This window comes from Solea solea, chromosome 15, assembly GCF_958295425.1.
Source record: "Solea solea chromosome 15, fSolSol10.1, whole genome shotgun sequence".
Lineage (NCBI taxonomy): Eukaryota > Metazoa > Chordata > Actinopteri > Pleuronectiformes > Soleidae > Solea > Solea solea.
This window is the reverse complement of record NC_081148.1, coordinates 13793453-13819037: the sequence shown is the minus strand read 5'-3', so window position 1 is coordinate 13819037 and position 25585 is coordinate 13793453. Positions and strand designations below refer to the sequence as shown.

Below are 25585 nucleotides of genomic sequence, written 5' to 3'. Positions count from 1 at the left end.
CTCCTTTTCATGTTTATTTACAAACTAAAGTTAACGTTGATTTTTTATTTTATATATATATATATATTTGGTTGATTTTTTATTTTATATGACCTGAAAAAATTAAAGATTCTTATAAAAAAACCTGGGCATTTTTTTATGTGTGTATTTTTAGTTGAGTTTTGATTAGACACTACCTATTCTATTTCAATTGTGTATTTTCTTGCCTATGCTTGTTTTATGACCTTTAATGTAAAACAAACATTTAAAGCGTCTTTGATCACCCTATAAAATATATAAATAGAAATTAAAAAAGGTTTTTACTTGCTTACTTACTTACTGTTTAAGCTGCATTAGCGACTTAACTTGTGGCCACTTGGTGTCGCTGTAAGTCCCAACAGAGAAACGATGACACCACAAGAACATGATGAAACTGTCATGATTCCATCTAAATTAGCCATTATCTGCCAAGCCTTTATTATAATCTGCTAGTTTGTTTTTTAGTTTGTATTTGATTAAGGAAACCATGTGTTTCCGTGTAGTTACTGAGATTCAACCAACAACAAACATTCATGTACTGTAAATAATTGTGATGGAGATCATTTTTTTCCACAGTGCAGGTCGAACTGTACTGGATTATTATACTAAAATATAATAGCATTGAGGTTGATGGAAGAAAGATAGTGAAAGAGTTGATTCAGAAAAAAGATCTGTCCAAAAATGTGACACATAACGTTTATATTTTGTTTATACAATATTTATAATTGTCTGTAAATTCAGCAATAAAAGAACTAGCAATTTGCAAGATTTGTTAATTTAATCCAACTGGAATATATTCAGAATATGAAAAGAGGCAAATACAAACAAGGCACATACTGTATGTCACATTGAGGAATGTTATGGATATTGGCTGTAAATGGTATTTTCAGTGCCACACATTTCTCTTAAAAATAGTGTTTTGTTTGGATCGTCATCATTATTATTTAAGCGTAACAGTTCACATATCACACAGTATTTTATACACACTGGTACATGCAAAATATCGTCATGGAAATATTAATGAAGCAGCAATAGAACAACATAAACAAAGCGACTAAATTACAACTTGTACTTAAAGCAAGAACATATAACTACACGAATAGTATAGAAAACACCGTAACACCTTACATCTAACCTAACAAAAAATGTACATGATTACATTTGGAGCACATAGTGTTTCATAGCTTTTCTGTTACAGAATAATACAGTTTTGAAATTTACCAATTCACATTTACATTTACCCACACCTTCTATAAATGGAAAATAATGAATGATATCTACCCTTCCAGCAAATTTATAAGATTAAGACTTAGCGTAATGTTTTTTGTTTTTTTGTAAACGTGATGTTAAAACAACAGAACATCTCTTTGTTTCGTGCTCTCATGCTCAATTATTCTGGAAACACTTGGAATGGTTAAAAATGGTTGGTATCTAATTGTCTGTTGTAGTGTTGTTTATACTCTGTTTATCTCAAATGCCATACAATGAGAAGTTTAAATAAATAAAATAATAAAAAAATTAAAAATAATAGCATATTATGGAACAACAAAGATGGAGGGCAAAACATAACATGACGTCACGAGCCCTCTCCTCAGCCGCAGAGGCTGCTGGGAGATCTTCGCAGTCCCGGAGACATTTTGGATTTAAAGGGGCTGAACGTCCGTCAGTCCTAGCTCTCGGTAAGTAATAGCGGTATTCCTACTAATTTAAATCATATTTGCGAGGTATTCGTATATGACCGTTTATTTGAACGGTATAATCTCAAGACACTGTCGGTAGAAATCACGAGTTTTGCGGTTTCAATAGGCTGAACAACTAGGGAGTGGTGATGCTAGCTAGTTAGCCAAAGCTAGCTTATTACTAATTGCTGACGGGAGAGCGAAACACATCGAAAAGCAACCTTTTGTAAGCGTTGGTGTGAGGTTGGCTTAAATATCAATCTAGATGTCACAATAAATCATTCGAAAAAATACGTATATATGATATAAGTATGGGCCTGATCAATGTAATCTGCAAGACAATGGCATTATCGCGTTGTGAACTGCGAAAGTCATAACACAATGTGATTAAGTAGCAGTGCTGTAGAGATTATGCCATATGACAAATACAACATAGGTTTATTTTATGTTGTAACATTCCTAGACAATATTTTTAGGCTGCCCATTGCTGTTTAAACAGTACTGAGGTTGTGCGCAGTCATTGTCATGTAGCTACCACGATATTAAACCAAAAGTCTTGCGATTGTTTTTTTCCTGCATTGCTTCAGATGTGGAACAGAGAGAGCAGAGAGAGGTGGTGTATACAGGTGTCATATTTTCTACATAACGCCGCTTAAGTCAGGCAGATGATGCTCTTAACATCTGTTACTGCATCACTGGAGATTTGGTGGAGACATTTTCAGACGTGTGATTAGGTAAACAGCAGCTGGTTTCAGTGGAGTGATGGATGACCGCGGTTAGTGTCAAGCGGCACTTCGCTCCTCGCTGTCCCAGGCTCTGCCACACCCTCCTGGATGGCAGGCTCTTCTTTGTGTCTGGCCCGTGTTATGGAGGCCACAGTGCTGGGTTGACATTTGAGCAGGAAACGGATAAAGTGGTATTAATAAGGGTGTGCCAAACTTAAGGTAGACAGGATATGCATCTCAGTCAAGATGGCACTCGTATTCTTTATTCTTCATTCTTTATTTTCTTAGCACCCACAGCCAGGTATAATGTCTAATAAGTTAATCAATTTAGTATACATCACAGTTACATCCTCACTACATTCAATTATCTTTGTGGGTTTATGTACGTACATGGGTTGAATGTATAGTGTTGTTATGTGTATGTTATATGTGGGTGTACTGTGTGGAGCTACTAGATGCCCAAAACTTCCCTCGGTATTAATAAAGTATCTATCTATTGGCCAAGGAGTTGTTGATGCTCCCACTGGAGTCTTCCCTCTTCCTATCCATGTGTTTTTTTATTATTTCAACACTTATATGTACGTTGCTTTTCTGCCATCATGTATTTTCATTTGAGCTAAGCTTTAATAGGAAATTGTAATTCATATATTTAAATTGTATGTTTGCCTTAAACCAAACGCATGACATTTTCAAGAAAAACACAATTTAAAAGTGAAGAATGGCATCATCCATTAAGTCAGAAAGATTATCATGAAGTTACACTTGGTTTTAGTGTGCAGATTCAATCTTGTGCACTATCAATTTAGGATAATTAAGTTTACCCACATTATTGAGAACAGCATAAAAGATATAAAAGATAGCGTTGAAAGACTGGTGCATCAGTGAAAAAGAGGTTACGAGTGAAGAGTGCATACTAAATGGAGATGTGTGAGGCTTGAAGCCTTTCTAGAGATGAAGGCAATGAAGAATAGTGCTCTGGGTGTACAAATGTGACATAGAGAAAGGTTTTGTGTCCAACCATTTGTGTTAGAAAATAATATCAGGGGGGAAAACACTGCACAGCCAGTGGTGAGTTGTTTCTGCAAACACAGACTTGTCTTTCATAAAACTGCATTCCTCTCAAATTACTACTTTGTCTTCTTTGTCAGGTGCTTACATCAATATATTTTGTGACCTTTGATCTCCCATGAGATTGAGTCATGTAACTTGTCAATATAATTGAATTCCTAGTAGTCGCAGAGAAGTTATCCGCATATTAGTTATTTGTTAGGTGCAGCCATTATGTCTGTGTCTTTGTGGACTTAGTATATTTAAATAAATCCAACTATATATAATCACAACATCCCTGTGAATGTGTAAATGCTGTGCGGTGAAGTTTTTGTGGATAAGTTGAACTTTTGAAATGGATGAATAAATCCTTCGATGGATGTTTAACCCAAGGTCACACTATCTGATCTGTTTTGGATTCAATTCAAGCGTATTTAAATATTGGGTGTGTGTGTTAGATAAGTTCAGTGGTGTGATGTTATCAGATAGTCATTGGTGCTGATCTCATCAACACATTTGTATTAGTCAGTCAGTGATCACCACAGAGCATATTTAATTATATAAGTAGATATTTCACGAGGTGTATTTGATCATTCATGCTGCAAGTGTTTGGTTAGCTCCAAATGTACCTGTAGCCACATGACAATACTGGACTACATTGTGAATGATTTGATTTTGGATTATACGTGGTATTAGCTCACCAGGGAACTATGGCGTGTTCAAATTTGAGTAGATGAGAGCAGTGCAGTACTTTCACACACACACACACACCATATAGTACCAAGAAACTGTGGGTGTTAACCGAGCAGGGCATTTTGTGGGTTGTCGATGTCTGTAAAGTTTCTCAGCCGTCCAGGTCATCTTCAGTAGACAGTGGTAGGCAATTGGACCTGCTTTTATGTGTTGTGTATTGTCAGCGTCTGTTGTGTGTGAACGGCTCCTGGAGTCTTTAAGGGGAGTCACTGAGGTGATTTGCATCATGTCTTGTTAGGTATGATCCTTTGTGTCTGTCATATAGAGAAGCAGTGTCTAGATCAGGATAGCTCCCTCCCCCGTCCGACCTGCTCCTCTGCACTCTGTTTTCCTCCTGCTTTGGGTGGGGTTGTCTCTTGATGTGCAGCCTAAGCTGATGTGAGTTGTTCTGAATGAGCAGCGAGAAGGTCACTCATTTCATTTCTCATTTCCCCAACATCAACTCTCATCTCCCTCATTACAGTCCTGCTTGTTTTTCACTCTCTTGTCTCAGTTTCACATGGAAGGCTTGCTCGTTTTGATTTACACAGCAGGTTTGTGATGCGTTTAGCTTGTGTGTAATGTTATTGCTGGAGGAGGAGACATTATTCCATCAGCTTTTCCCTGTGCCAAACTATGAAGCTCTGATCCTCCACTGAAACCAAGACTGGTTTGCTGGTCTAGCAATTTGTAGCAGCTCAAATCATTACTTGTATGAATGATGGATGACATAAGCATTTAGATTCCTCTTGATGATGTAATGTTCACTTTTTCATGTTTTACTAGTTGTTTCCTAGTGCATTTAGAAGAACCATGGTAGCTTTGTTCAGAATTGGATTTTATCCATAATGATGCTCAGTGGTTTTCCAACCCAACTGCAAGGTTACATTTCAGGACCGTGTCCAGTATTTTCCAAACTACCAGTTAGAAGCACGAACATTTCTTAATGCACCGTGTCTCCTCTGTATTGTGTATAGTATATATTAAAGTCACATCAAGTAGCTCCACAATGAGGGGTTTCCTTGTTGTTCCTGAGTTAACTTTTTTGAATTTCTTGTGATTACTAGCTACTGCCTGACTTGCTGCTACTGAACTTTTCCTGATCTTGGTCATTCCTGCAGCTGATCATGAGGGGATTTGGATAAAAGCCTGGACTAAGTGAATTTATGCGGCTGTTTGGTGTAATGTGTAATGTGGTCAGCTTGTTCTTTTTATCTGTCCCCAAAAACCTCATCGCCCATTTTAGTTGTACAGCCTACGTGGTTGTATTGCGAACATCACATTATGACATCACTGGCATTTTATTATTCATTCGATGCTATCACCAGTTTAATTTGCAATGGGTTTTTTTTAAACAAAGTTAAAACTGGAAAAAGTAAATGTTAAATATTAATTCAAGTGCAGTCTTTTGAGGAAACAAGGCACCTGTTGGACTTTATCTCACCTCTTTAAAGAGTTGGAAAACATTAACTTCAGCTGTCTGAAGAAAGCGTGAGTGCAGGTACTTGAGGCATGTGTTTGTGTGTATTTTATCAAGGAAAAACAGCTGGTTTCTCTGTTGGCTGACATCCCTTTGTTAGCTACAGTGTATAGAAAGTTAGTTGGTTCTTTCATCCCCATAGGTGTTTAACAGCTGCGACTATGAGTGCTCTGGGGAATAAGATGCTTGATCTGTGAATGTGTTTGATTTAGTTTTCAAAGAAATCGTTTCATATCTTTTTCAGAGCAGGTAAGAGCTTTGGTGCCAAGACTCAGTAGCAGTGGACTTGTTCAAGTCTGTCTCTGGTTCTTTTCATTATAGAGTTTTATGGTTCCTGCCTTGACTTTACTCAGGGCTTTCCCCCTTTTACAGCATAATGGTCACATAGCATGCATGTGACTACTTACCCTTGAAGTGAACTGAAATATTTTCTTTCTGAATGTCTTTCATGTCAATTGCTATGCCAATGAGAATACAGCTTTATCTAGAGGTTCTTGTTGTAGGACTTTCACATGTCTGTGCTGCCCTCTATTTGTCATTAGTGTCAGTTCTCCTGTTACTTGTTGCCTGCAGGTTAACTTCCCCAATAGCAGTTTTTTTTTCTGTGATGTACCTCTTGTAGCTGATGACTGTAAGCCCTCTGGTCATTTTGTTCTTAGTCTCCTAAACATGTGAATACCATGGTTATACACACAATCTCTCTTTTGTTGGAGAGTCATTGGATACAATTTCCTTCATAAATAATGCATTGTTAGTTTTTTATATGGATATTAGTTTGTGGGTTCATGAATCTAAAGACAGTAACACATTTAACTGGGGAAATGAGAAAAAGAGATGGGAAGCACGTCACCTGACACATTTTATAATTTATCACTGCTGCTCTTCTGACTAAAGTGCCTTTTACCTGGAGGCTCCACTGTCATCCTGATAAAAGCCATTCCACTGGTTGACTGACATCCAGTTGGCTTCTAAAAGACTGCAGTAGCTGTTTCTGTGTGCTTGTCTAGAGTTCGTCATGAAATATATTAGCATCATCATCACTCTGACAGAGCTCTGCTGTGATTACATGATGTGACATGCATACATTCAAAAATGGGTGTAATTACTGGATACCAGTAACAGATTCAGTTTGATTTCTTGTCCTGGGTCTGCGGCTGCAAGTGTCAACTTTGTCAGGGTTCATTGAAAAGACACAAGCAAATAAATTAAGGCAATTTGATCCAAAGGTTGTGAAGGTTCTTGGTCTTCGAGGTCATTGTCGGCTAACTGTCACTGTCACATAAATCCCAAGCTTCTCATATGTATGTGCTGTCTAGTTTCCTTGGTTAGACAAAACTGCATATCAAGATCGCACACACATTACGGATTTTTGATGGAAATTGTCCTTAAGCAATTTTCTATTATGGTCTCTCTCAGTTGATTTGTTGCAGTCTTAACCCAGCCATCAGTCTACCTCACTAAAACTTAAGATAAATCTTTCCTCACTTCCATTAATTTAAAAAGCCAAAGTACCTGTTATTGTTAATTATGGTGTTACATTCCATGAGAAATAGCTATTTATTGCTGTTATTTGTCTTTTTTAGTTTCTCTAGATCATTTTTTGAAATGCAAAAAGCAAAGCAGGGAGAGGCACACTAATGGTGTTGTACATTTTCCCCGAGACAGGTGGCTCTCAGTTGGTGTTTATTACCGCAAGCCCCCTCATTTTTAATCTCTCATTCGCACTTCTGCTGCTGCTGCTGCTGCTGCTGATAATGATGATGATGATGATGAATTATACAATGCACTACTTGCTCAACATCGTGTGGAGCTTTTTTTTTGGACAGAGATGGCTGATTTTTGCACTGACATTTGCATTATGGAGCCAACATGGCTCAGTGATGTGGCTCAATGAGTCATAGGTTATCTTCAGACTGTTTGGGGAAAATAGCACTTGTTCCATGTACTTACACAATATTATTGTCACCCTCTGACTTAACCAGCAGCTGTGTTGCTGAGGCTTTTGTTGAGTCTTCTTTTCCGTGACTCTCAGCCATTCATGCCGCCAGCTAGGCCTTCTGGATAGGGTTGGCACAAGAAGGCACCCACTTTGTAGAAATTGTGTACCCTCTGGCACACTGCAAGCTGCAGTCCTTCTCCCAACCAAAGCCCAAATATAGGTGCCAAGTCTCAGCAATCTGTCCTTTTATTATAATCTGCACTGCTGGTCATAAGCTTTCTTTTCAAATTTGTTCTTAAATGCAGTGTAAGAAAGAATTGATCTCCAGGGATGTTAGCTCATTATAAGAAGTCCACCTGAATTAGCAGTACTAAAACATGTCGGAGGAACTTGATGACCCTAAATAATAAAATCTTTTGTTATGAAGTAGTTTACAAAGTAGACAATCTGTGCATGTTATACATAGGTGTACTTACAGGTGAGAAGTGTACCTAGATTTGGTGGCAGTGTTATTGTTTTCTTTTTATTCAAATACCCATCTGAATTTGTATAGTTCGGTATACTGTTGTCTTGAAACCATTGTCTTAGCTATAGAGAAAGCTCACAGATAATAATTATGATTGAACCATTACTGAAGGATCATGTTTAAATCTTATTAGCCAAACACAGAAATGATATGACGCCGGTTAGAATCAATGACAAGCAGTCTGATATCTTTTAACAGGAAATGTAATGTGTACTGTTGAAAGAGAAAGATCACTATTAAAATGCCATTCTGTGTCTCTCTCTTTTTCTTTTTTTTTAACCTTAATAGGTTTCCTTGGGCTATATAGAAGATGTCTACCATGGTGTATCCAAGAGAAGAGAAGCTTGAGAAGCTTTCTCAGGAGGAGATCATCTCCAACACGAAGCTGGTGATCCAGGGTCTGGAGGCCTTGAAGAATGAGCACAACTCCATCCTCCACAGCCTCCTGGAGACCATCAAGTGCCTAAAGAAGGATGAAGAGGCCAACCTGGTGCACGAGAAGTCCAACCTGCTCCGCAAGTCCGTGGAAATGATTGAACTAGGCCTGGGAGAAGCACAGGTAAGACAAAATGAAAGAGGAATGAGGAGGAAAATAAAGCGTGATTAGGAGTAGTTGTTTGGTCGCCATTATCATAGAAGTGAAAGAAATTGTTCTGTTAAATGAAGTGGTTTGCATTGTATAGTAACAACTCAATGGTTATGTGTCCGAAAGGACAGAAGTGTGAACTCATCAAGCCTTCTCCCTTCTTTACAATAAGTTTAAACTTAATGTTTAACATAGTTTTCAGCTTTCTTCTACAGTTACAAAATTCATATATGGTATTCAAACAAACCTGGAAACAAATTCAATAAAAGAATAAGGATTTGGTGGTGCATGACAGCACAACAAATGCAAGAAAAGAAAATGATTTAGTGTGAGACAACCTACATATCCTCCGCTTCATTATGGTGGTTTTTAACAACCATTTGAATTTAGAATGTAGTAATATTTGATGTTCGTAATTGTTTGTTAAATGAGCCCATTTTAGTATCTTTAGCTTTGGGCAGTTCTGCCTCCTCACAGCTTCCTCATTCTAAACTGAGCTTGTGTGGTGATCATGATTCATGAAGAATCAGCTTGAATCTGGTACTGAATGTGCTTTGCTGTTGCAACAGTTTCTCTTTGTTAAATGTCATTGTTGTTAAATATTGTCTCTGTTCCAGGTGATGATGGCTCTGTCCAACCACCTGAACGCGGTGGAGTCGGAGAAGCAGAAGCTGCGTGCACAGGTGAGGAGGCTTTGCCAGGAAAACCAGTGGCTGCGTGATGAGCTGGCTAACACCCAGCAGAAGCTGCAGAAGAGTGAGCAGAACGTGGCTCAGCTGGAGGAGGAGAAGAAACACCTGGAGTTCATGAATGAGCTCAAGAAATATGATGAAGATGTATCACCCACTGTAAGTACTTAACACTGAAAAAGAGCTTTATGTCCTGCACGTACGATTAGTGACGCATTTACAGATTCTTACTGTCTCGCTAATATATATTTTTGTAAAATGTGTCATACGTTTTGAGGCATGTGCTTATGCTTGTGTTTAGATTTCCCTCATCATAACAGGAATTGAATCTGTTCTTTGAATTGAGTTGAAAATGCCTTTAAAAAGCACAGACTTAACGTTAAAGTGCAGTAAAACTGTGAATGGCATCTGACAGGGGAAGGAACACAGCTGTTTGTTGCAGAAAGTAGCCTTGATGTTGTGGTTGTTTTTGACCAGGTGGTGGAGAGGAATCACAAAGATGATTTAATCATGTGTGTTAATTATCTGCTTCAACAAGAAAAAAAGCCCATCTATTTCCCAGCCTTTAACTTTCTTCTGCATTTATAAATCGTTTGATGAATTTGGATTAGTCTAGTTTATCTTTAAATCCAATTAACTGTATCAGGTCAGAGTAAAATAATGAACTCGTGAAATTTAAGTATTTTAATGCTGACTTTTTTGTTCTAATGCTACCAGCTGTATTAATGTAATAACCGATAAGGTTAAAATATTATGTCATTGCTAATAAACATGCAGTACGATTTTGATTAAGGATAATATAGCCCAAACATTATAATACTTATGTTCCTTGTTGCTCAGGTCTACTAGGCAAAGAATATTATTTATAGACCAGGGCATCTCTATAGCACCATGATGCTTAATTTAAAGTTGTTGTGGCACACTGATGATCAGTTTATCTCCACCCGGATGTAATATAAATAGCAAGCATCCAATCAGGTATGACCTCACACATGCTCGCTTTGAGGAAATCAGATCAATACGCTTGTCATTCTTAATGTCTCTGTTCATGTTACTGGTAAATGTTCACTGTCTGTTGGAGGATGTGACTCATACAATTGTTTAATCCTTTCAGCAGGAGGAGAAGGACCGAGAAGCACCAAAGGACTCTCTGGATGATCTCTTCCCTAATGATGAAGAGGACCAAGGCCAAGGAAGTAAGACACAACACAACATTATGATTGTACTCGCCCATAATAATATAAATATAAAAAGTGTTGTGTTACCAAGCAGTAATTGTGCTATCCAGTAGATTTGAATTTCCTGTAATAACTGAATTGTCTGCTTGCAAATGTAGTTATTGATATAATCAGGCCAGAGTTTACTTTCTTCTCTCTTCAATTAAGCTAACATCACATAACACACAGCATTTTATCCCACAGTGCAGCACCAACACAACAGTGCAGCCGTAGCTGCAGCCCAGCAGGGAGGCTACGAGATCCCGGCTAGGCTTAGAACCCTGCACAACCTGGTGATCCAGTATGCCTCCCAGGGTAGGTACGAGGTGGCTGTCCCTCTTTGCAAGCAGGCTTTGGAGGACCTAGAGAAGACTTCTGGACATGACCACCCTGATGTGGCCACCATGCTCAACATCCTGGCCTTGGTCTATAGGTAAGAAAATACCCTCTTCTTTTTAGAATGTTGACTATTGTTACTGCTAATTTAATTTCCAAACAGTTATGCCAAAGAATAAGAAACATTCAGTCTCACCCTGTTGTCCTGTTTCTCCCTCTCACTCATGCAGGGATCAGAATAAATACAAAGAGGCAGCCCATCTGCTCAATGATGCTCTGTCTATCAGGGAGAAAACCTTGGGAAAAGACCATCCTGCTGTAAGGCTCCACTATTGTCATGACAACCATATCCTCACTTGGACACATCTGTGTTTTCATGAAATTAGTCACCTGGTCACTATGGTGGCAATACTACGCACAGTATGCTGCGTTTTCTCTCTCTGTAGGGATAAATATACTATTTAAATATGGATTCTTGACAATGTGTCTCTGCTCAGTGTCGCTGCTCAGTGTATTAAACAAAGCTTATTAAATTCCCTCAGTTTGTATAGAATGACTCATTGTAAAACATTGGGTGCAATTAAAGCAAAGTGTTAATCTTGAGCTATACACAGCTGTAAATGTGTCAAGTCATTAGACAACAGAAAAAGAACTTGTGATGCCATAAATCTAAACTTTGTTACTCAAATGTTTCTCTGTCATCAGGTTGCTGCGACACTGAACAATTTGGCCGTGCTGTATGGAAAGAGAGGGAAGTACAAGGAGGCCGAGCCTCTGTGTAAAAGGGCTCTGGAGATCAGAGAAAAGGTAGGTCATATCCCTAGATAGCACCTGCACAGCTCTGCACAACACTGCTGAACAATTAGCTCATTGTACTAAAGTGAGTAACAGTGATAGTTTATCCAAAGTGTCAGTTGGAGCTACTGGATCCTCAAGCTATCAGCAAACTATAAATGGGGCCCAAGCAAATTATTTTCTTGAATTGTCTGTTAAGTTTCCACTGAGGGCCATTCCCGTGTCTGTGGGGAACTAAGGGTTTTAATTGGGAGCACAGCTAAAAATGGATAGCAGGCATTGGGGGAGCAAAGAAGGAGCAGATAGGAGACAAGACAAATCTATATACCCCTGTGGAGGTCATCGATTTTTCTTTGACCAAAAGTCACATTCTGTACTTTCTGTATTGATGAGCTAGTCTTTTATCAGATATCCCTGGGGCCTGGCAAAAGCAGTGATAATAAATGGAGGTGGAGAAAGGAAAGATGCAGGAGGGAGAGAAACACACAAACCTTAATTCAGAACATTTGCTCCTTGATTTCTATCAGGTCCTGGGGAAGGATCACCCAGATGTGGCCAAACAGCTTAATAACCTGGCCCTGCTGTGTCAGAACCAGGGCAAGTATGAAGAGGTGGAGTATTACTACTGCCGTGCCCTGGAGATCTACGAGTGCAGACTTGGCCCAGATGATCCCAATGTGGCCAAAACCAAGAACAACCTGGTGAGAGAGAAGTTACAACCATCAAAGTCAGCTTTTATTGAGCTTTTCCCCTCTTACTATTCATTTGTACAAGAACTAGTGTCCCATTTGAGCAGTGAATTTAAAACCTAGACACATATTCATTTTATTATAAGCACAATCAGTCACTTTTCTGTCTGCCTGAGGCAGGGACCAACTGCTTTTTAATCCAATGGTTAAGCTGCACATGAATTGTCATCTCCAGGTTTATTTCCGTATAAGTTAGCATTGCTTATAGCAGATCAATAGTCCTTTGTCTGCTGACATGCTTCCAGTAATTCTCGAAGCCAATCTGCTTTTCTGTCCTGTCCCACTGATGATGGAAAGGCTGTATGTGGAAAATAAGAGAAGCCCCGTGATAATAAATTGTTTATCTTTAGCCTTATTGTGCAGGAGAAATATGCAGTGAGATTGCTTTCCCGTCTCAAGAGACTCGCTGAATCAATAGGCTGGTTTGATCCATCACAAACATCACTTCTTTTTCTTCCTCAGGCATCCTGCTTCCTCAAACAGGGCAAATACAAGGAGGCTGAGATTCTGTACAAAGAGATTCTGACTCGTGCTCATGAGAAAGAATTTGGTTCTGTTGATGGTAAGGCCCCATGGTAGATGCTTTAATTTACAGTATATAAAATAAAGTAAATAAATATTAATATTATAAGTTTTTTATGTATGTATATATATATATATATATATATATATACATATAAATAAATGACTATTACTATGAACATTAAATACATTTGGCATTATCCCAAGAAACATGATGGTGGGCTCTGTATATACAGTATATTGCAGTACGTGCATTAGATTTGTCTTTTGTTTTTCATCTACCGACGTCTAATATTCCACCTCTCACACCAGTAAGCAGAGTCGGTGATGGACAGACGGTCAAAAAGTGGAAGATGTTCTAAGCAGGGTGCCAACCTCCACCATTCAGAAGGCTCTGTAAAGAATCTTCACAGAAACTATATGAAGAAATAAAGAGTTAACTTGTTTAAAAGAAAAGCTCTCACTATTTTCTTCTCCTTGAGTTAAAGTTGAGCTTTTTATTTGGCTTTTCTTCAGGGACTAGATTGACAGCTTTGAAAACAGCGTGGAAATGACTCCGCACAATTCCCTTGCTTTAATGCTTTATGAGCAAAAGCATCTCACATTTTTCTAAAACGGTTCATTTTTCATCTGTGAACCTGACAATAGTGCTGAGAGTTTTTTTTAAGCCTCATGGGGAGTTAGTTGAAGGTTGAGGGGAAGCAACACAGCAAAACTTTTAATGTTGCAATGTTGTTGTTGCGACCCCAGGGTTGTGACTGCTTTTTCCTTGTGTGTCTGCATGTGTGTGTGTGTGTGAGATGAGTTGCTTGTTTGAGTGAATGACGTCATCTTGCTCATCTTGTTTCTATTTATGATAAATCAAGTGTGTTGATTGTCTCTATTACATTCATGCTGCTTCTCTGTGTCAATGTCTGTACAATTGTGATTTAATCTTGGTGGAAAATTTTGAAAATGTTTACTCACTTATTAAATGAAAATGCTGTATGTGACCCTACATGGATTTCTGCTAAGTCAGCTTTGTCTTGTATTGTAAAAAGTGTGTTAAATGTCTAGCAAGCATTTTAATATTTAATAAACTCCAGTCAAAACAAACTGTGGGTAATTAAACAAGATCAATTCATTGTTTGCTCTCTTGCCACTGTGCAACCAAAAAAACCCCAATTGAAACATCTTAAGGTCAATCGGCTGTTTTCTAGTCCTGCTGAACTGTGTGTAGAAACACTTCTTGTGTTTGTGTGTCTTCAGCTGAGAACAAGCCCATCTGGATGCATGCAGAGGAAAGAGAGGAGATGAGTAAGGTGAGAGGATTTATGTCATCAATTCAAATGACGACTGTTATCGTCCTCATTGCATTCTTTAAAAAAGCCGATATTAAATGAATAAGACACAATTAAAGGCTGGGACATTGGGAAAAATGGGTCAGTCAGTTTCACTTCCTGGAAAGTGAAATGTGATCTTGTCCTTGACATACATCTTGAACCACGTTCAGCATAATAGTTATGTGTAAAGAGAGGAAAAATGCTGTTGAACAGGGTTAAATAACCACTCCCCCTTTTCTTCCTCTCCATTATTTACTTCCAGGGCAAACACCGAGACAACACTCCATATGGAGAGTATGGAGGTTGGTACAAGGCCTGCAAAGTCAACAGGTGAGGCAGACACTGATTAGCATGTTTTTACAGCTTGTTTATTAACTTGTTATTCTTGTTAAAGGCTGACTGTGTTGTGACTCGCAGTCACAACACAGTCCCTAGTAGATAAAAAGAAATAAATAAAATATGAGATATTATAACATACCATATGATTATTTAAATGCAATTCAGATAGAGCTCTCGCAAGTGGTTTCTAAACCTGGATGTGTAAAACAAAGCAGCTCTTTCTCTGGCTTATTAAAGCCTCTATGATATGTCATCAGTACCTCACATAAAGCAACACCACTAAGTAATTTAAGAAATCTTGAATTATAACTATAGTAGCTTTAGGGTTTTGAAGGTTTATTTGGCAGTGTAACATTAATTTGCTCACACCAAGTTGTTCCTCTTCAAAGGTGATTCAATTGCATTATGTCTATCTCTTCTGTATCCAGTCCTACAGTGAACACCACCCTGAGAAACCTGGGGGCCCTGTACCGCCGACAGGGCAAACTTGAGGCTGCAGAAACCCTGGAAGAGTGTGCCGTGAGGTCTCGCAAGCAGGTCAGCAGCATTTCTTACACGAAAAATGCCCATTTCTGCACGCAGATAGCTTATTTGTTCCCTGTTTTTGTGAATTCTGAATTGTGTTCCCGGCCGTACACCACAAAACTCATGTTATTTCTCTTCCTTTCTCTACATTGCTATGGATCCAGAGCAACACAGTAAGTGGTTTGTGTCTAACTGATAGCCCCCATTAGAGACTTCACCTCTCTCCCATAACATCACTCCCACCTCACAATTATGTCAAAATGTCCTTCTTCTCTGTGATGCTGTGACAAATGCTGTCGATGCATCGTGGGAGAAAGAAAACAAAAAAAATTTTTTTTAATTCCATATAACTTTGCACTCTCATCCATATCGACCAGCTAACATCCATCCTTGTGCTGTTTGTGATTATAACGTGCTTGCTTGCGCACTGTGCCTGTGTCTTGTTCCCATCAGGGCATTGACCCCATCCACCAGACACGTGTGGTGGAGATCCTGAAGGATACAGAGGGTGACAGGCGGAGGAGCAGGGACAGTCTGACCAGCGTCAAGTATGAGAGCGGCTCTGAGACTGGCGAGGAAGTGAGTATGGGCGTGGAGTGGAACGGGGTGAGTACAAATCCACTACAGTTGAGTCAACGCCAGTGACCTCACTGGAAGAACAAGGTGGTGTTAGTGCTATCACAGAGAGTTTGGCCTGGTGTATGCAATCCCATAAATGAATAGAAACAAATTTATGACTCATCTGTTGTCAGACTTGAAAGATGATACAGAAGGACTCTTGTCTTCTTAGTTATTACAAGAAGGTGGACTCATTACCTGAAAACCTCTGGTTCCTCTGCCTAAATTGTCAGAGGTATCAGGAATGATTATGACTTCTTTTTATGATGTCACTGTGGCACACCATTAAAAAATAATTAAAGTCAAATTACCCGACCTACTTTCTCACAGTGAAAGTGAACATGTGGCACAGCTACTTCCCAGTTCTTCACCCAGTGAAATGTAGATGCACCAGTCCATCAGCTCCCTCTAGATGCACAGAACCATATTGTTTACCAGGAAATCTCGGTTTCCCAAAAAGCAAAGCTGATTGAGTGTCTTGGCATGCTGGTTTGTTGTTTTTGTTGACAACATCTGAGCATGCTTTGGTCTAGGTTTTCAAGTTTTTTTGTTTTTTGTTCACTGCTTGACGGTTAATCCTGCCATCTTGTTTTTGTATTACGTTGTTCTGCCGGCAATGCTTCTGCACAAGTGGTGCAGTAACAAAAAAAGGCACAAGCTCATTCTGTGGTACCCTGGCAACATATCAGTGTGTATTTGCTTTTGTCAGAGATACAGCCCGTCTAACTATCATCCCATTAGGTTGCCTCATGTTTCCACCATTAAACACGATTGACAGGGTCTCTCTGGGCCATGAATGGGACAGTTTTTATGCAGCTGCTGTTTTATTGCCTCATTATAATGTCAGCTCCAGCTGTGTTTCCCCCAGACCAGCGATCATTTATGTCATTTCACTGAGCAGCTTTTATATCTTCTATTCAGACTTTGTAACCTCTGTCCTCATCATTGAAGGGGGTCAATGCTGAAAAGTGCTCATATTTAATGATAAATAGTCACAGTTAAAACTGTGTCCCAGCTTGGATAACCCCCCCCCCCCCTGGTCATGGTTACATAAGCTAGAGGGCAGGACTGTGCCAGCAAAGATGCCTCATATGAGCTTGTGCCTCTCCCTTCCCTTAAGTGCAGCCACGCCCCTCACTGCACCAACATACTCCAAACATGCATGTAGCATTGCCAGTCTCTGTGCCTCACTCACAACACGCACACTAATAGGCCATGTGTGTTCACTGTGTTCTCACATGGTTGACAAATGTCTTTTAACCCGATGTCTGCTGCTCTGAGTGAGTAACATCAAGAAAGGTGTGTGTGTGTGTGGGGGGGGGGGTTTGTTTTGCAGAATGTGGGTCTGAATGTGAATGCTTCTCTCCACGCGTGTTCATGTGCATAACACACAAACTCCAAACCCCTTAAAAATTCACCCCCGCCAACGCAACGGCGTGTGTATTCATCCAAGTGTGCACCTGTCTTGTCTTTGAAACATGTTATGACGTGCTGAGGATTGTAGGTCATGTGCGAGCATTTCATTGCCATGGCCACAGCAGTATAGATATTTAATTTACACAGTCAAAACAGCAGATTTTAAAAAATATTTAAAAAAAAAAACATTCGATCTTTTGACTACAAGATTGTTTGACAAATTCCATCCATCCATCCATCCATTCACCTTAAAAGTGCAACCTGGCTACTTTGTGTGTTAGAAAATAGGCTCGTAAAGTGCTCTCTGCTCCTGTGTAGATATTTCCTGAGAGATAATGTGATGGGCACATCAGACTTATCACTCTCCCCGCTTTGCCTCGACATGTTTTCATGCTTGCTCTCACAAAGTCTGATGTCACGGAGGCTGCAGATGTGGTTTACATATTCAATGTTAGGTATTTGAATACCTTATGCTTCACAGTCGAATCGTTTTACTGAAGCTCCTTTAGTTTGCATTGGACATACGTAGATGACAGTTGTCCTCTGTACTAGTGGAGGTGTTGAGGTTAATCAGTAATGTGTACACTTGTGTGTGCATGTCTTTCAAAGCCCATCGTGTAACTTGTGTATGTGTGTGCGTGTGTGTAGCTGCTTCCTGCTCTACGCTTCACTGCGCTGCCTGTTAGTTTGCATGTTTTCCAGGTTTCATCCTTTGCCTCTTTCCTTTTTCTGTGTGTCACTAACCTACGTCCTTGTTGATTACTCTTGCCATGACAACCAATCAGCCCGTCAATTGAATTTCCTTTTTCTCACTCAGTGGATTGTACTCTCCCTCCTGATCTCTCATTCCACACAATAGGCTTGGGTGGGTTGGTACCAAGTGATTAGCTCATTAGTCATCGAGGTAGATGGGGCTTGTAGTATTAGGTAGTAGTTTTTTCATCATTCATAGATTATAAAATTTCTGCATAGTATACAAGTAATGTTTAGTAGTCAAGTTTACAAACTTTCAAAACATTGTAGACAGATATTATTCACAATGTCAGTCTCTCTTTATCATCAGTCAGTGCGTTTACATGTTGCATGTTAAAAGTCCAATATTAGTCTTTAGTCTTCAAGTTAGTCCAACTAAAATCGAGCCAGTCTTAATTGGACTAACATACCTCGATAATGCGATTCAAAGTCTGATTACTCCTGCATGTATTCACTTAGTCCGACTAGAGTTGAACTGCACAGTTCTGCATAATTTTCTCCCCGGTATTTGACACAGAAGTAGAAGTAGATGATGAATAAGCTGCAGTACTGTTGCCAGAAATCATACAGCGGTTGCGTCTTACATCGGACAATGCGGCAACCACAAGAGCCATGCTCCATCTAGTACGAAACATACAGAACCACAGCACGAATCATCTCAAGTTCACGTTTTGTTTTTCTGTGACATTAAGGACAACTGGAAACTAATCATTACGCACAAGTTTAAATAGAGATACGGTGCATCAGACTTAAACAGCCAATAAAACCATTTTCTTCTCCTTCTATGTATACTCGAACTCGGCAAGTTGTCTGATTGCCCGTCTTAGTCAGACTACGGCCTCAGCTCGATTTAAAGTGTGCATGTCAAGGTACTGACTGTAATAATAGCTATAAGCTGTAGCTATAAGCTTCAGTGCTGATGCTTGCAGATGTCTCACGTCTGCAGTGCACAGTCACTGGCCGTGTCCTCTGTGCCAAGCTGGGACTTTTTGGTGCCCAGAGAGGAAAGGGAAAAACAGCTGAGTCATAGTGACTGCAACCACCAACCCGCTGCATCACTGACCTGCTTCTTGTTTCAGTGCAGCTCCTAAGACAAGTACAGGTCCTGTGCTGCTGCGGTTTCCTCTGCCGTACTTGAGGAAAATTCTAATCAGAGCATTTGCTGGTAATATAGTGAACCTACTGCAGGACAGACAGTGCAGTTTATGGTAGATGAGGGATGCAGCGTAGGAAACCCGACCCCAGAGCTCTTAATCTTACAATGTGTGCTGTTTTTGTCTTTTTGTCTGTTTCTCTCTTTCTCTTTCATCAGGCCTAAGCCATCAAGATTATTCCTCCACCCTTCTCTCCTTCCCCAACACTATAGCAAAAGGATGTGTGTTGTCGTTCCCTCTGGCCTTCTCTGTCCCAACAAACCAACAGCTCCTCTACCATTCCCGGTGCCCCCCACTCCGGCAGAGACTCAGAAAGTCCCCTCCTGGTTGTCATCTCTGTCCTCTCTTCAACTGACAGCTGCTGGGACGTTTAGGCTTCTCACCACTGCTCTGTTTTTCCCCCCTTCTTCTTCTTCTTCTTCTTCTTCTTCTTCTTCTTCTTCTTCTTCTTCTTCTTCTTCTTCTTCCACCACTCTTGATCTTTCCTCTCACTAACTCTGTATCATCCTCCATGTCAGAAATCATTAAATCTGTCTCTCACCTAACACAAAAAAAAAAAAAGAAACAAAAAAAGAAATCAGTGTATGTAATATTGTCACTCGCACATGTTTTCGTCTCTCAAACACCCACTTGTGCATTTGTAGATTTATTGGGCCGGAAGCTGCAAATCTAAATAACTGGAAAAAGGTTGAACACTGAGAGAAACACGGAACAGTTTTGAGGATTAGTGTCACGTTTGACAGCAGCTTAAGCTTCAGAAATCACTCCAACCCCCAGTCAGATTAAAAGTTACTGATACTACAGACTGAATATTGTTACAAAGCTCCAAAGCTGCATTGGTCTTTCTCCTTATTTATTTTCTGGTTTAAGTACTCTTAGCTTCTCTCTAAGTAAATGCATATTTTTCACACGTGTGTTTAATGTACTGTATAAAGTCATGCCTCAGATCAAATGCCTAAAGCATATTGGAACGGTACTGTAGAGTTACAAATGCTTAGCAAGATATTTACAATCGATTCTTTTGAACACTCCCAGCATAGCAGCAAAAGAGAAGGGAGCATTACCATTTTTGTTTTTTTATGGAAATATTCCTTTGTTTTGTATGATTTTGTTTACATTTAAAAAGAAAAAAAAAGAAAAATGCTTTTTGACTGAATATAAAGGCAATAGTCAGTTAACAAGGCCTTAGTGTTTACCTGTTGTGAAAGACCAGCGGCGCTCAGCATCATTTAGGCCAAAGCTGACGGCGAATTTGGTCAGATCACAGCAAGCTTTTGTTGCCATGGTGATTTGTTTTCAAGTTGATCTCACTAGCTTGGGTGTCCTTGGTTGGATAGAGTATTTACACAGGCGCTGCTCTGGCACAGTATGTACACAGACACTTTTCAAAGGAGAACGGTCCACATTAGCTTACGCTGTAAAGCCAGTGTGACACGATACATGGCACCTGAACGTTTGCTAGCATAATAGAGTTCAACATAATGGACACAAATGCCCAGAATGGCCTTTATTTGTTGGTGTTGGAGTGAAGTGACATTTCAATGGAAGCCTGGATTCCTAGTGTAGTTGTAGTGTGTATTAGTGTATGTTTTGGTGGTACAGTCACACAACGCCCCCTCTATGGCTGTGGATACTGTATTTGAACACAAAGCTTAATTGGGTGTGTCGCCGTTTGTTTTTTTTCCGTACACAGATTGCGAGTAAACATCGTCAAATTTGGTGAATCATGATTTTTTATTTTGTTTTTAGACACCGAAAAGTCACAGTGCTAGTCTTTCCTCGAGATCAACGTTATTTCAAATGTGTAACTAACTGAATGTACAATGACTTTTAACTCCTTGGAAGTATAACCGTAGGCTGTATTTATAGATTTGACAAGTGCATTCACTATATGGCTTCTCATTATGCTACTTGCCTTGATTCTTCATTCCTTCCAGCGAGTACACCTATACTTCTAATGCAACTGCGAAACAAAAGAATTTGACTATGCTCTTCACATAATTATGACAATATTGTTGTGTTAGTGGAATGCTTATTTATTAAACCTATCGTCTCTTCATGACATATTTAGTGTGACTTGAGTTCCTTAAAGTGGAAGAACATAAATGGTAAGGTCTTTGCGCACTATCGTAGGACTGCATTATATTTACCATTCTGCATTGTGAAGATTATTGCATCAACACTTGTTGGTATTCTCAAATAAAGTTTTTCATTTGTGAAGTTTTGTCTTTTTTACAGTCTGTATTATTAGTGTGCAATCGTTAGATTAATCCACACTCCCCCCTGCTGGAAATAAGACCGTACTGCATTGTATGACACTGCATCTTCCAAGTATAATATATTATTTCTGGCTAATGTAAGGATGAATGGGTGGATGGATATGAAGATGACATGAGCTCATTCTGTTTGGTTTCATTCTGCAAAGTAGTTATTATTTCATTAACCTGTCACTACATTTCTTGATGAATGAATAAACCTGAGCACATTCAGTACATTTAATAACAATATAGACACTGGGACAAAGGTGTGCTTGTATTTATCAAAAAATTACAATTAGTTGATTATTATTATTAATCCTGAAGGACCTAAACCTTTAGACACACAATAATAACCATGTTAGAACGATGTTTTTTTTTTTAAATTTATTACAGTTGCTTTTAATTGTACATCTTCGTAGACGTACATTAACCAGAGGAAATGTATTTATATGTTACCCATTATCATACTCCAAATACATTTAGTGCCGTATAACTAACACTTTTATTTACGTTAAAGGCCCCGTGTATAAGAATTAGTGACGTCTCTCTTTTTTCCCAAGCGTGTCGGGGAACGACCGTGACCTTAGCACACCAGGAAGGATGTCATTCTCCTTTATTTATTTAACTTGCAGTCCAAGATTTGAGAAGTTAGACGGTGAAATTGCCCCTTTAGAACAAGAAGCAATATTTAAAGTATGTCCAGGAGAGGTTGAAATCAATCATAGCAGGAGGACAAAACTTTATATTATCATTCTCCAAAATCTGGCCGCAAAGGCTTCACATGTTTGACATTACTTAGTCTATAACTTGATAAATACTGTTTTCTCAAGGCAAAGTAGTGGAAAGTGGAAAGTAATCCCCTCCACAACATAAAGTTAATGTACTATATTTATCCATTCTTGTATTGTGAGTTCAAGATATCAAAATACCAAATGTGAATTCATTTGTTTGAAAACCAAAATGTCCAAAGAACAAGGTGAGAAACTGAAAAGAGCAACTTTATGAGTTTCTGTCCACATTCTCCTTTATTCTTTGTAGTAAGCTCTGCTCTGTTTGGTGGGTTGGTTTATTCGGGCTGCTGTAGAAATATTGCATCTCAAGATGGTGGCCTACATAAAGCACAGCACAGCCCTTGTCCAGAGTACATAACAAACATACTTATAGCTTGTATATTCTGCCAATAAATCCTCCTAAATATTACACACCAGACCTTTTTATTAAAAGGTTTTATGCCATCATGGTTTGAGTCTTCGTTTGTCCAGCCCTCGTGCTGTAATTGACTTCATCACAGAAACCAAATCAAACACTTAATTGTTTTTTTTAAAAAATACATTCAACACAAATGTGTATAATTTCCATTTTAGTTGAAGTAAAATAATAAAAAGACTTTGGTGCTGCATGGGTGAGTTGACGTGTGTGTGTGTGTGTGTGTGTGTCTGCAGGACGGCAGTGGAGCCCTGCAGCGCAGCGGCTCTCTGGGGAAGATCAGGGACGTTTTGCGTCGCAGCAGCGAGCTTCTGGTGAAGAAACTGCAGGGCAGTGGACCACCTGAACCTCGCAGCACCAAGTAAGACTTGAAGGAATCCTGCTGTGATGGGATATGGGAATGACTTTTTCCTAAAATTGATGCATTGTAGTTTAGCCACATGATTCATCAGTACATTGTTCGTAAACCCTCAACTCAAACACTATAAAAGCATTATTTTACTTACTCTTCTTTCAACAGCATGAAACGCGCTGCTTCTTTGAACTACCTGAACAAAACCAGCGATGAATCATTTCAGGTGATGAACCGTTTGTACAAATTGGCTCAAATATGTGCTTCTTTTTTTTTTAAATCACTGGAAATGTTTCAAAGTACATGTTTTGTGTTTGTTCTGTCAGACTCGGGGAAGCAGCCACTTAAAGGAGAGCCGGGGCCTGAGCTCCAGCACCATTAATCTCTACACTGGAAACTAAGCTGCAGCTGGTGAACAGGTGGCTCTCTATCAGCTGATCTGTCCACCAACCCAAAGATGCTCCTTCTTCTTCTTCTGGCTCAGTATCCGAGCCGCATCACGTGATCACCACCACCAACACTACCAGATGGCGTCAGACACTCACCACTCGCATCCTTTCTCCGACCCAAAGACTCTTCTCACCCACACCCAAAGATGTTTCATATCTTCAAGACAAATGCTCGTCTGATGTGTTTTTTCCCCCAGTTTTTTAATTCAGGTTGCTGCTTCCAGTCTTCCACTGACGGACTGCTCTTGTTTCCCCTTCATCCCGTTCCTGATTTGGGATCTGTGTGCCAAGAAAACATACCTCATCTCTCGCCCCCTTAATTCAAAATCACTGTGACTCTGCACTTTGGTATGTGTCTCTTGATGTTGTTGCAATTTGACATTTTCTGTGTCTCCCCCTGTTTCACTCAGTGTTTTGTTACTGTAGAATATCATTAAGAAATTGTAATAATTTAGATTTACATCATAAAGAAACCCTAATGAGTAGGTCTATTGTTTTGTTTTTCTTTGTAATTTTAAAGGCTATAATTTGCCGCTTGAGAATTACTATGAGAAGTGTCGGTTAACGCTTTTGGAAACAGGGTGAAATGTGTATCCTACCGTCATGATATGACTTATTTGTCTGTTTATTGATAACTTTTCTTTGTGCCAAGTTTTGGAAAACATTGAAATTTACAACACTACTTTAAATCTCCAGTTAAATCTCGACAGTTCTGAACTTTACATCATGAAAGTGGTGAAAAAAAGTACAACCATGAAAATGCGTGTTGTGTTTCGATTGTATATAGAAAATGATGAGGCCGACATGGTTGCTTAATTCAACCCGGTCTGCGTGAATGACCTCTGGTGCCAAGAAAAACTCATATATAGTTGTTTACAGTGAACTGCATGAGTGATATTGTCTTGATTATTATAGATTTTGCACAATTCTCAGATGGATGTCTTTTGGCTTCAATTGTATTTTTTAGTGATTCTACACAAAAAGAAAACTGGAATGTCTCACTTCTTTTCTTTTTTCTTTTTTCTTTTTATGCTTTGTAATAAATGTGTTCAAAAGAAACCGATCACAAAAACTCACAAATCATCAGAAATTCAGGACATCAGGATTATGATTGTTGGTAAAAAGGCTTAATGTGCATTTGTTTGGACCTGGTTCTTGTACAGCCATAAAACACATGATTGAGAGTAAATCTTCGACAGACTAACCTTGATTCAGAAATAAATCCAGCAATTTTCTATTCCTGAATGTGTTTTTGTCTTTTACTTCTACATGGGATTGTGACGGGCCCCACGTCTGTGAGTTTAAGTGACCAACGTTATGCTTTGTCCTCTATAAATCATCAGGTCACAACTCGGTGAACTCCACAAGGAAAGATCTTAAACATCAGCTTATGAGTAATTGTGGGAACGCTGTGAAAACTCATTTGCAAGAATGTGATGTGTCTCCCATTCTTCTCCCTTTTTTCTAGTCCTAGTCAGCTTGGGGTTTCTACTCTCTGATAAATCTCTCAGAGTGGAGTCTCAACTCTTTATGAATCCTGGACACTCTTCTAAAGAAATGCCACTGTCATGGAAAGAAACAATGCAACAGAGATTAATAATTAATAACTAACACAGCACTCACAAATATGACATTAATATAGAATAAAGTCAGATATTAATTTAATTTTTAGAGTTTTTTAGACTCCCTCAAAACATCCACTAACACCCTTTAATCTTCTGTATCGGTTGATGTTACTTATTAGTATTAGTATTATATTATTATAAGGAATGATTCTGCTGCAGTTGAAAGTTGAACCAGGCAGTTGCAGTGTTGCATCCCTTATCTCGAGGTTCGAGCACCGGAAGCTGCCAGAGTGAGTTAACATCAAGCTACCATAGATACACGGATGTACCTGTGTGTTTACCTTTCAAAATAAAATGTAAACTTCGGTGCGTTTATCGAATAATTCGAAACGAGTCAAGAGGTGGCGTTTTTTGGTGCATAATTGAAAGTATCTCATTTCATTTGTTTTTGCACGCTTTGACAGTTGTTCCATTTATTTAGTGTATAATATTTTACCTTTGCCGGGGTTCATTCATCATGTATGTGTCTCTTCATGTTGCAGTGTAATATATTAGTCATTGTACAGCTGTGGTGCATGTTGTTATATT

General features: G+C 39.1%; 1 protein-coding gene across 3 annotated transcripts; it reads left to right on the top strand.

Moving 5' to 3' along the window:
* The first annotated feature begins 1627 nt into the window (after positions 1–1627).
* On the top strand, positions 1628–24453 carry klc1b (kinesin light chain 1b). 3 transcript variants are annotated; one of them, XM_058651134.1, is made up of 16 exons: positions 1628–1697; positions 8435–8705; positions 9350–9580; positions 10539–10617; positions 10843–11071; positions 11205–11292; positions 11680–11781; positions 12297–12470; positions 12981–13080; positions 14289–14341; positions 14625–14692; positions 15130–15238; positions 15680–15832; positions 22868–22992; positions 23152–23209; positions 23310–24453. In XM_058651134.1, the coding sequence occupies exons 2-16, from the start codon at positions 8457–8459 to the stop codon at positions 23382–23384; spliced, it is 1893 nt and encodes a 630-aa protein (XP_058507117.1). In that variant the 5' UTR covers positions 1628–1697; positions 8435–8456; the 3' UTR covers positions 23385–24453. The 3 variants fall into 3 exon arrangements, with proteins under 3 accessions (XP_058507117.1, XP_058507116.1, XP_058507118.1); XM_058651133.1 differs by having other exon boundaries at positions 10536–10617; XM_058651135.1 differs by lacking the exons at positions 22868–22992; positions 23152–23209; positions 23310–24453 and adding an exon at positions 19326–21387 and having other exon boundaries at positions 10536–10617; positions 15680–15805.
* The last annotated feature ends 1132 nt before the right edge of the window (positions 24454–25585 follow it).